The sequence below is a fragment of the Macadamia integrifolia genome, chromosome 8 (assembly GCF_013358625.1).
Source record: "Macadamia integrifolia cultivar HAES 741 chromosome 8, SCU_Mint_v3, whole genome shotgun sequence".
Taxonomy (NCBI): Eukaryota; Viridiplantae; Streptophyta; class Magnoliopsida; order Proteales; family Proteaceae; genus Macadamia; species Macadamia integrifolia.
Genome location: NC_056564.1, coordinates 20,666,640 through 20,678,537, shown reverse-complemented (window position 1 = coordinate 20,678,537; position 11,898 = coordinate 20,666,640). Strand labels below are relative to the sequence as shown.

The following is an 11,898-nucleotide window of genomic DNA, read 5'->3' as shown; positions in this document are numbered from 1 at the left end:
TAGTACGATCGTGGAATTCCTTTGTTTATGTATTTCTAGAATATAAGTGTGTGACTTGTTATAATTGATCCTATTGATAGTCTAGAAAGTGGGTCCGTCAGAGACATCGATGACCAAGAAGTCAACAATCAAAAGCGGTATAAAAGATTTGAATGTATAATGAGTAATTGATGTGATAGATGAACTTGATTCGATGAACTTAATTCTTTTAAAATTTAAGAGAAACAATATTAAGGGTCAATCAAGGACATGTTGGTCGTTTGATCTAGTTATCCCAATTTATTTAGCATTTTACAAATTCAAATAAAAGAAGAATATCAAAAGGGGTCTAGTGTAACAATCCCTTTTGAAGGGGTGGGTGGAGGAGGGGGGAGGGGCTAGTTGTGCCCTTGGTGAGGGATGTCATCATCTTTGAAAAGAAAATTATGCTTGATATTGATGGTACTGGCAAATATTCAAATTGAAATCAAAATTTCTGTAAACAAAAGTTGAAATAAGAAAATCAAGTTTAACATTGATGGTAGAAAGAAATTTGTTCCTCAGTGAGCATCAAAGTTTATTTTATTTTCGGTAGGAGACCATCAAGGTTTTGATAGTTAAATTTTGATATTATCCAAAAAAAAATTTAGTACACCATAATTGATTGATTCCAAGGATAAAATTGATATTCTTTTTTTCTTCCAAATTTGATGAGATTATCAGTAATTGAGAATTTGAGTATTTGATAATTAATTTAAATACCATCAAATGTTAAAAAGAGTTCGAAATTATGAGATTATTGAATGATTTAAAGGATGAACTTGATCAAATTTTCATTTAACCTTTTTCTTTTTTTTGAACGATTGATTGAATTCTTTCCAAATCTAGAAGAAATAATATTTCAAGGGTTCAATAATTGACTATTTAATTATTTGATCAACTGATTATACCAACTCATTATTTCGATTATTTAACCATTAACGACATTAATATTGTTCTTTGTAGTAAAGAACAAGTTTAAAAAAACGAGAAAAAGATTAATGTGAGAATCTAACAAGTTAAACAAAGGATTTGGATCACAAATTTCTATAGAACAAAGTAGCAAGCTAAATCTTTATCAAAAAAAAAGTAGCTAGCTTAATACTTTTATCAAGAAAAAAAAGTAGCTAAATACTGTGTTAATTAATTGGTATTAGCAACGCCCACTTAACTTTCCACTCCAAATGTGGGTCCATCATCTATAAAAGAACATGCGAGTACAGTAGCATAAGGCATAAGGGCAAGGGGGACGAGAGAGAGAGAGAGAGAGAGAGAGAGAGAGAGAGAGAGATTTTTGTTGGACATGTAAAGAGAACTTGTCAAAGAAATAATGGCATTTCCGTGATTACCTAAATTTAGAAGGGCAATTGAGCTAACATGCTTGTTTTAAATTCCCGAAAAAAGACAAAGAGCAGGTTCAGTGTAAGAAAAAAGGGCGGGTCTCTAACGTTACTTTGGCAGCTTTAAATGGGAAATTATAAAAATGGGAGAAAATTTATTTTAAAAAAGAGACCCATTGGCTGGTTTTCCATATATTTTAATACTAATTGCCTATTTTAAATTTAATTAAATGGTATTTTCATTATTTCAAATTTTTAAATCATCACTTACCAAATTTTTTTATTCGGACTTGAACAATTTTCTTAATCAAAACTTATAGAATTTTCGAGTTTTATCATTAAAATATTGTTTTTTCTACTAATATCTCGGAAAGATTTTCAATATTAAATGTTCTAAACTTTGGAATTCCCTATACATTAATTTTATTTTTCAGTTTTTTTTATTTTTTATTTATTTTTTGTTTTTCTTGTAAAGCTGTTTTGGAGTTTTTGGACAACCCAAAAAACCAGTCTTCGTCATCTTCTGGAGAGAAAAATTTTGAAGTAAGAAAACCAAAAATTTTGTTTGGGTTTTTTTTTTTTTGAAATTTCTTCTATCGTGACTTCGTGAGTTCTTAGTGTAATGCATGAAATGATACTTTTTTATGTGATTGAGTGGCGCCATTAAAGTTCTTTTTGTCTGCTTTGTAATGGAGATATTTCCAGTACAAGGGAGCTCTCTCTGTTACTGAGAGTGAGTTTGACTGGAGAAATCCCAAGTTAAGTTCTTTGAAAATCGAAGAGGATCATCTCCAGTTCCTGAATTTGAAGTAGCTTTTCAAAAATATTGTTATTATTTTTATTTTTCCTGTGCTGTGGGTTTTTATTTTCTTGATTAATTTAGTGCTGGTTTTGAGGTTTCAAGATAGTTCTTACAGTGTGAGTGAGTGATTTGGTTTGCTCTCTTTTTTTCTTTTAATTTTTTTTTGGTGGGTTACTTAGGGTTTTCTTGTGGAATGTATGTATGGAAGGGAGGGAAGGTATGAGTACCGGAGTAGCAGTAATGGGGGCAGATGCCCCTCCAAACTTCCATGTAGCTGCAAGAACAGAGAACCCTAGTTCAGTTGCTGCAGCAGTAGCAGCAGTATCTCCAGTTGGAGCGTCAAAGGTAAGTGTGGCGTTGCCGGGAAGTAGTACGGTGAAGAAGAAGAGAGGTAGGCCTCGAAAATATGGAACAGAAGGAACTGTGTCTCTGGCATTATCACCAATGCCGATTTCTTCTTCTGCACCGGCACCACAACCACCACCACCACCACAATCAACTGGTGAGTTTTCCGGTAGCAACAAGCGGGGTAGAGGGCGGCCAGGTTTGATGAAGCAACTGCAGCACCAGAGAATGGAGATGGAAAATAAGGGTAAAGATTCCTGTTTCTCATGTTTCTCATATTCAAATCTGAATTTCAAATGTTGTTCTTGATTTTGTATCTGTCTCTGATGCTATGGCTATATTAGATAATTTATCATAATTTTGTTTCAGTATTTTCTGTTGTAGTGTGGTGGTTTGAATCTGGTTTATGTTGGGACCTAGTGGTTTAGGCTTCATTTGCAGGGTCTACATTTGAGGTTTAGATGCAACTTCCGTGATTGATGTGGGACCTTTGCATGAGATGCCCATCCTCAGATCTGAAAGTTAAATATGGTTCTGAAAATGAGGTGGGGTTTTGTAGGATTAATGAAGGAATCTTCCTCTTCTGGCTAAGGTTCACTATTTACTTGCCTTTTGAAACTAATTCTTCTGGTAAAGTCCAAATATTACCAGAGGCTGGTCTGTTAAAACTGCTGAAAAAATGGGGACCTTGGCTTCCAGGTTTGTCTGAAGAAAATGTTGACCTACTGGAGTGATACTTAATGTATCCATAGTTTCTGGCTCTGTTCCATCATGATTACTTGTCTGGTAGCATGTGGTAGAATGATTATTATCTCTGCTTATTGAATGCAGTACTTGGCTGGTTATGTGGTGAACTTTGCAATTGAGAGTGATGAAAGCTCTGTATTTTCAAAACTTGCATATGGGTTTCACTGCTTTATCCTGTTGAAGCAGCTAACATCAGGATAGGCTTAATTATTGTTGACTATTCTTCCTTTCTGAAAGAAATCTTGGTACAGTGTTCTATTCGTAGATGGATGAGATTTTTGTGCCATCTATGATCCCACAAACATGTGGGATTTATACAAATTCAGGTTTAGATTAGTCTGGCCCAAGCGTTTGTTCTCAGTTTTCGGGTTTGTTTGGTACATGTTCAAGTTTGAAGAGTGTGGATTGGAATGCCCAAATGAAACTGGATTATTAGGTAGACACTTTTTCTCTATTTGCTATACAGTATGCTGGTTTGCGTAAACAGTCGAATGGTTTGCATGTTATAAACCTTGTGACATATGGTAGGGATCTGCATTTATATCTGCATATAATAGTCTTAATTGCGTTTGTCTCTGCAATAAAAATTGTCTAAATCATGTTCGATGTTATTACTAGTGTTAAGTAAATCTAGGAAAGCCCATAAACAGGTTGTGGTGTCTGACTTCTAAAATATTTCCATTCTATTAGGTTTTTTTACTTTTCTGGTTAAATAGGTTTCCTTTTCTGTGAGTGATTTAATAGTTTCTAATGTTACTTGAACCGGCACAAACTGACTTTAGACATGGTTCACATCAAACCAATTCTCTTGTCGTGTGACTTATTTTGCGATTAGTTGGATTATGTGCTGATTATCCTGCAAGAGAGCATATACCTTCAAAACTGTGAGTGTGAACTATATTTTGTTTCAAACAAGTCATAATAAGTCAATTAAGAAGTCATAGTTGAGGTTGGCCTTTGTGCTAGACTGTAGATTTTGTATTCAATGTTTTGAAAGCCATGTGAGGAATGTCTGGAGGGTTGATTTAAGCATAGCAACAAGGAAAACCATGAGGCTTAACTTTAAAGCTGATGCCTAAAAAATGCAAAATTGTAAATTATGTTCCTGCTACAACATAAAAAAATGGGATAAATAATTTTGTTCGGTAATTTTGAAACATTTTTTTAGAAAAACTTAAATAATAATAAATAATTAGTATTCATTTCTCATCTTTAGTTTTGTTCAGGTTAATGCTTTCATTATCATGTATTTCCTTTTAAATCTGTCTTTCTACATACTTCCTTATCATTTTTTATTTGCTGTTATTTATACTAAAATGTCATATATTTATTTATTTATCTATTTAAAGTCCATCTTCCTGAAGCTTACATTCCTTGCCTGGAGGCTTATGTTTTTAGCGGAATGAAATGCATGAAAACATTGGTTTTATGTCAACATATGTACAAGTTTAGAAGTTCCCGGATATTTTAATTTTTTTTTTTTATAAGTTCCCAGATATTTTAATGCTCGGTTTGGTTATAAGTGTCACCGAGCGATAATTAATCAATCAACTTGGCCAGCCAAGACATTGTCAACTGCATTAATGTAAAATTGGCCAATAAATGCTAGGCATTATGTTATCCTGCTTGATTGAACCCATTATGTACCACCGTTTATCATAATTGTTACGGCATCTAGGCGAACAAAGGCATTGGAGGGGGCCAAGGCGTCTAGGCGACGTCTTGATAACTATGTGTTATTTCTTTATTTTGTGTACAAATGAATTTGACACCATCTTAATTTTTGAGTCATTGAAGTACTGATCTTCGTTTTCTGATTGTGGACTTTAGTTTCTTTTTATAAATTATGTGGGTATTATTTAACTTTGGTTTTCCTGCACCATGGATGGGGACAAAACACCTTGGTGTTACCTAACCACCTTGAAACCAATGCTTGCTTTATTGCGTTAATACATTTTCTTCATTTTACATGATAGACTTGGCTCAAAGTCTGCAATTTATCATTGAAGTGGCATTTTAGAAATTTCTTACGAGGCAGGAAAATATCAGCTTGTGTTTCTTAATTTCCTTGAAATACTCTTGCAGGTGAGTGGGTGTCATGCTCTGTTGGGGCAAATTTTACACCCCATGTGATCACTGTTGCTACTGGTGAGGTATGTAATCAGAATCAAATTGTGCTATTTAGTAACATCTAGTAGTTGGAGTTCCAAAATCTACTCATTCATTTTGTTGTTCTCATTTTCTCATTTAGAATGTTCCATTTGACTCTGAAAATGCCTCCCAATGGAATAGCTACTACAGGGCCATTAAGAATGAAAGTATATGTAGGAACTTTGGGCAAGTTGTCAGGTGTCTTTGCTTTTTATTCTGAGAGAAATGCCAGGAAAATCAAACCATTCTTCTCTGCGGATAGATTCATCTTCTTGATCCCTTTGCAATTCGGTTTTTAGTTTATTTGGAGATATAATCTTTACATGGGAATATTTATTTCAATGATCATTATTGTTTAAAAAAATATTGCTAATCTAACTGTTAGATATTGGTTGACAAGCATTTAAGCTGACTGACAATTTTTAATATGTAGAAGGAGCCAGTGATCGATTGTAACATAGAAAATACCTCGTTGGATTGAAAAAGCAGCATAGGATAATAAGCAAGCTCCAGGAATAAAAAGGAGAAGAAAAGAAAAAATTCCAGAAAGAATTTGAAGACTGCTTGCAAAAGTTAAAAGCATGAGAAATTTTTCTTGTTTGCCTTTAGCTTCGCTTTCCTACAACTAGATCAACTTTAAAAGTCCCCCCCCCCCCAAAGAGAAAAAAAAAAGAATAACTTTAAATGGATTAATTTTATTTTCTGATTACCATTTGTTTATTTTTCCAAAACTAGACTGAGTGGGTGGAGGATGCAATATGCAACACTGTGCTTCTATTATTTCATCATTCTGGATGCTTCAGTTTAACTGAATAGAAAATAAAATAAAATAAAAAAAGAAAAGAAGAAGGAAAGAAAGAAAAGGAAAATAAAAACGAAACGACAAGCATTAGATCTTTTCATTATAAATAGAAGGGAGAGGGAACGGTATGCACCAATCACAGGGCTGGATGCAGGAGGGCAATGAGGTCTTTTCCTAAGGGGGAGGTGAGAGGATGACACAAGTTGCGCAGCCTGGTGGTGTGCCCAGCCTTTTTCCCTAAATAAAAAGACAGATCTACCGTTGTTGGGAAAAGGCTTACTTTGTTGTTGTATCTACCGTATAAAGGTGCTATATCTAAGATTTTATATCCGATTATTTGATTAAGTTTTTGGCAGTCCATCACTGAGGGATATCAAAGTTTGGTCTCTGGAATTAACCAAGATTACCAGTAATGGTTTTCAGCTTTGTGTGTAAAGTCCTCTATTCTATAGAGCGATACCATCCACCTGTGTATGTGGCTTCTGTTTCGATGAATGATGCCCAACAGGTTCATCAAGTCTTTAATAATTTCTTTTCCCCAATCAGCAGTATTCTCACTGGGGACTGTATGAACATATTCTCACATCATCCCAACATGGTTCATTATGCTACATTTGTCGAAGAACAAAAATATTTCCATCATGGGAAATACTTCCCCACAATGCCCGAGTGCAGTTTTCCTCTTACATGAATATTTTTATCATTTTCTTTCACTCGCTCTGAATATGCGGATCCCATGTGGATGATACCTTTTTGGGACAACCGTTGTTGTGGCAAGCAGATTCCTCCCCACACTGGCAGTGTGGGGAATCCTCTCCCTTCCATCATATATTATAGAAATTTCCTGTTTTATAATGAGGGAAAAAAAAAAACAGTCTACTGACAAACTCATTATATAACTTTGCATGTTCTTCAAATAGTTTACTAGTATTGAGTATTTGTTTCAGTGTTGACTTGCCATTGCGTTGTTTCAGGACGTTACAATGAAGATTATATCGTTTGCTCAGCAAGGGCCCGGAGCCATTTGCATTCTTTCAGCAAATGGTGCAATTTCAAATGTTACTTTTCGTCAGCCTGATTCTTCCGGGGGTTCGTTGACATATGAGGTGTGATACCATATACCTTGTTTGTTGAAATGATACATTCTTCAATTTGATAGTTTTTGTTATTTGAAGAGCCAAGGCCCAAGGAATGGGGTGTTGGCTGTTCATTTACTGCCATTAGACTATGAGGTAGTTTGTTTTGTTGTCCAGATGTTACAAGGTGGCCCAATTATTGTGGTTGGTTGAAATTATTGTGGTTGGTTGATAGTACTATAGAAACATGAAGACATTCTCCCTTTTTCATTTTTTGGTGGAGAGGGGGGATGATTTCTTCAATAATTCATTCTTTGAGAACACCGTTTAAATCAGATATGAAATGCAATCTATTCTAAACTCAGAAAGATTGCCTTCAATGCGTGGAATTATTATGGGAAGGCATGAAAATTACTACCTAAATGTAAATATAATGATATGACAATACATTTTTGGAATTTTTATTCAGCCCTTATTGGCAAAAATGACTAAATGGTAAAAACACTTTCAATGCAATGCAACAAGAAAAATTAAAAAATTGATGCCCAAGATGGGGGTAAATCCTACTAAATCCTATACTGTTAAAAGACATCAGAGAATCTATTTTAGTGACTTTCAAAAGTCGAAATTGGGGTAGGATGGAGTGATAGATGATTAAATTCTTTCCCCCTTTTTTGCTGATGGCTTGTGGAACTTTTTCAGAACAAAATTTATATTTTAGAGATAAAAGAGCTTAGCAACCCTGATGCCATTTTGGATAGTATGATTACTGCCATATGTTGTGTACTGGTACTTCTGAGGAAACTGTCCATGCATTCACGGTCTGGAAAAGGTTTTCATTTTATATTGCTTCACCTATTTCATTTTATTCTCTAGTTTCCTTGAAACCCGGTACACCCACCCCCAACACCTCTCCCCTTGGAGATTATTGTTTTCTTTGATCTTATGTACATATGGGGTCAGTATGGGCCCGTGGGACTAGTCAGGCCGAAGGCTTGGATACCCGTCGTTAGAAAAAAAAAGTACATATTTGATCAGTGCAACGCATCGATTCCAGGTCTGTTCAGGAGTAGAGTATTATTGTGTTTTGCATATTGTTTAACGTAGAAATGGAACCTATTATCCACAATTAAGTCAAGTCTTGAATGCAATACTGTGCATCATCCATAATAGTTGCTAGACTTGTCAACAATTTCTGGGTTGAGGAGGTAACAAAACGTAGTTCATTTTGGTATAGGAAAATGGAATACCTGACATGCATTATTTTATTCTTAAATATTTGATTTTCCTCACGAATCCTATTGAGTTATTCTGTGATTGTGCATGAAACAACCCCCTCCACCCTCCCCCACCCCACCCCACCCCACCCCACCCCACCCCAAAAAAAAATAAATAAAAAAGGACTGAAAATTTATCTGATCATTTTAGGACACAATATGAGGGAAAATTAATGTTTGGTTACCACTTGTGCCATAAACATTCCCAATTTTCCCATACTTGCAGTGGTCTAAGCAGACATAATTTCATTTACCAAAAAAAAAAAGCAGACATAATTTCCTCTTTTCTTTTCCCTTGTAGTAAATTGGTAATAAACAGGTCCCTCTTTTGAAACTTAATTGACATAACTGAATCTGTAGGTCTTTTTCTCTTTTATGAATAACCAACTTTACACAACCTTCTTTTAGACCCATGGATGAATGACATGGCTAATCCATTCCAGACTGTTATCTGACAAGCAAACTTCTGGTTTGGAGATCATGTCTACTTCACTTCAGCCCATGCTGTTATACATTGTACCATTGTATAGGACCCAGTCCTTAACACTGTAAAATGGAATTTTATCTTGGATTTCTCATAAAATTTAAAAATTAGGAGCAAATTGATGGGAGGAGAAATGAAGAAATGGATATTTTTTTTTTGGTGGAAGTACAGGTACCTTTTCTATGGTTGCCCTGGTTTCTAAGAACATGTTTCATTCGCTAGTCATATAGTCTCTGTCTACGAATCAATTATCTTGGGGTATATGATGATGATGGGTGGCACTGAAAGCATTAGAGAACTGTACCAGTGAATGATTCTCAAGTACAGTTCCTGGCTACTGGTTTATGATGATTTGACCTCCGAGTTCATGAACTTTGGAATATGATCACTTCGATTTCATGTGGCATCATATGTCATAACAAATTGTGACTTATTTTATAATGTCTCAAGCTTTCTTTGCTGGCATTCATTCGTCTCTAAGAAACTCAATCCATTTTTTGGTGCTGTTCGTCTAGGGTCGGTTTGAGATACTTTCATTATCGGGATCATTCATGCCTTCTGAAAGAGAAGGAACTCGGAGCAGATCTGGTGGGATGAGTGTCTCGTTGGCGAGTCCAGATGGTCGTGTCGTAGGGGGAGTAGTTGGTGGTCTACTAGTAGCTGCCACCCCAGTACAGGTAAGCTAATGTCAGCAAAATGCAATGCCCTATGGCTCACTGTTACGATGTCAAATGCATGTATTTGCACAGTGGATTTAGTTTTTTCAATTGTGAATGTGACGAAAAAATAAGCCACCACAATTTGGCAGGATGTTAATAGATATAAGCGACCATATTTATTGTTTTAGCTACTTGTGATTCTATTTCCCTAAAATATTTGTGAGTTTACCAGGTTGTGGTGGGCAGCTTTCTGCCCAGCACCCAACAGGAGCTCAAGACAAAAAAGTCGAAGACAGATGCCACATCTGCTAGTACACCAAATGCTGCCATGTCACTTTCCAATGCAGAGATGGAAGAGAGCTATGGTGGCCAAGGGCCACGTACTGCAACTCCAAGGTCTGATATGGGTAACAGTTCTTCCTTCCGAGGAGACAACTGGCCACCTATGCACTCCATGCAGGATTCAAGGAATACTGCAACTGACATAAACATATCTTTACCTTCAGGATAATCCAAAGGTCCCCAAATTATATTGAGTCACTCTGAGGTTTCTTACTGACCAGATTACTTTGATCTTGGTTGTGTTAAACTTCAAGGCATCATATTTTTGAGTTCCTTGTAAACTCATTTGAGTATTTATCAGATAGGACTTCTGATCAGGGTAGTCATTAGGTAGAGCTCGATCTCAGCTCTTGCGGTCATGTATCTTTTTTGCTTGGTTCCTTTTGTTAGAATATTTTATAGAATATTTAATGGATAGCTGTTGTTTGCCATTATTCTTCTAGCTTAGTTGTGTTTTTCATTTGGGCTTTAGTCTCTGACTTCACCTGTGCTGTTATTGTGTTCATTGTTTCCGTGGATACCATTTGGTGGAGGTTATGTCCTTCGTCAAGCAATTACTGTTTCCGACATTTTTTCTGGCTTTGGGTCAGACCATCGCCATTGTGAATTGGAATGGTACCCCCCCCCTCCCCCCCTTTTCTTCTCAAGCATTGTATTTCGTTGATGACAGATTGCGAATCTCTGGTCTCTGCCAACTGTGGAGGTGACTTCTTGGCTGAGGACTGACTGGGTTTCCTCACTTAAAGCGTTCCATGGTCAAGAATGAGAAAATTTTAGTCCCACATTGGTCAGGTGATGTAAGGCTATCAGGCTTATGACTTTAGAAGGGCTTCTCCTCCCTGAAGTTCGGGCTTTTGAGTTGGATGCCATTAAATGGCATCAGAGGGATTGTCATAACAATCTAATTGGAAAGCCGCTTCTAAACTCAAGAACCCCTTGAATTGAGAAGGGAATGATCTTCAAGTCTATGATTTTTCAGTGGTTTCTTTTTTTCTTATTTATTCATTAGACTTCAGGATCTTGCTATATGGGGTAAGTTTTATTGATTTTTTGTCATTTTACTGACAGAAAAGACTGAAAGAAGACTAGTATTTTGAGTCTCAAAACCAACCAGGATCTGTAAGGAACTTGACAATGCATTCATGAATCACAAACAAATAATATGGGAACGATGCATATTGTTCATTATCGATTGAGAGAAATTCGAGCCCTTCTTGATGATGTCAGTCTCTTGTTCATTACAATAGATGGTGGACTTCAAGGTTTCTCCCATTAGTTTCCTTCAACGTTCTCTTAGCAATGGGTGCCAATAATGAGACTCAATAGGGTAGTGGAAGACCAAGAATCTTATATATAAAATTTAACGCGCCCTCCCATCATCAAGGAGGCCAGATAGAGTAAGACTCTATTCCCTTTTAGTTAGATTTAGATTAGATTTCCTCAAATTAAATCCAAATACCAGTAATGTGGAGATATACATAAGATCAATGACTTAATTGGTCATGTGGGACAACATATAAGAATTAGCTATTTCCTACAAAGGATTCCTCACTTCTTACAGTCACTGCAACTGGCTAGTTGGCTTTGGATAGATGGGAAACTAGAGAGGCTCATAATAAGATAAGTAGCCTTGAGGAGAGAGGAAAATACTTCATATGGCACGAAATGGCAAGAAATATCCTACAGTGAAGAACAACAATCCATGGTAGAAATCTAGCATGAATTTGCTGCCTAGATCGACGGGAATTGGGATCAAGCATGGTTGAAATGGTTTATCGAAACTGAATCAATCCATTTACATCAGAACCGTAAAACTGTTAAATAAATGATAAAGATCTTGTTTAAAGAATGAGGC

The 11,898-nt window shown here is 36.0% G+C and overlaps 1 protein-coding gene across 4 annotated transcripts; it reads left to right on the top strand.

Annotated features, from left to right (window-relative positions):
• The first annotated feature begins 1,749 nt into the window (after positions 1-1,749).
• LOC122087589 (AT-hook motif nuclear-localized protein 1-like) lies at positions 1,750-10,477 on the top strand. 4 transcript variants are annotated; one of them, XM_042656775.1, is made up of 6 exons: positions 1,750-1,901; positions 2,369-2,752; positions 5,338-5,405; positions 7,180-7,311; positions 9,558-9,719; positions 9,934-10,477. In XM_042656775.1, the coding sequence occupies exons 2-6, from the start codon at positions 2,380-2,382 to the stop codon at positions 10,210-10,212; spliced, it is 1,014 nt and encodes a 337-aa protein (XP_042512709.1). In that variant the 5' UTR covers positions 1,750-1,901; positions 2,369-2,379; the 3' UTR covers positions 10,213-10,477. The 4 variants fall into 4 exon arrangements, with proteins under 4 accessions (XP_042512709.1, XP_042512706.1, XP_042512707.1 ...); XM_042656772.1 differs by having other exon boundaries at positions 1,759-1,901; positions 2,340-2,752; XM_042656773.1 differs by lacking the exon at positions 1,750-1,901 and adding an exon at positions 1,949-2,116 and having other exon boundaries at positions 2,340-2,752.
• Positions 10,478-11,898: the final 1,421 nt, after the last annotated feature.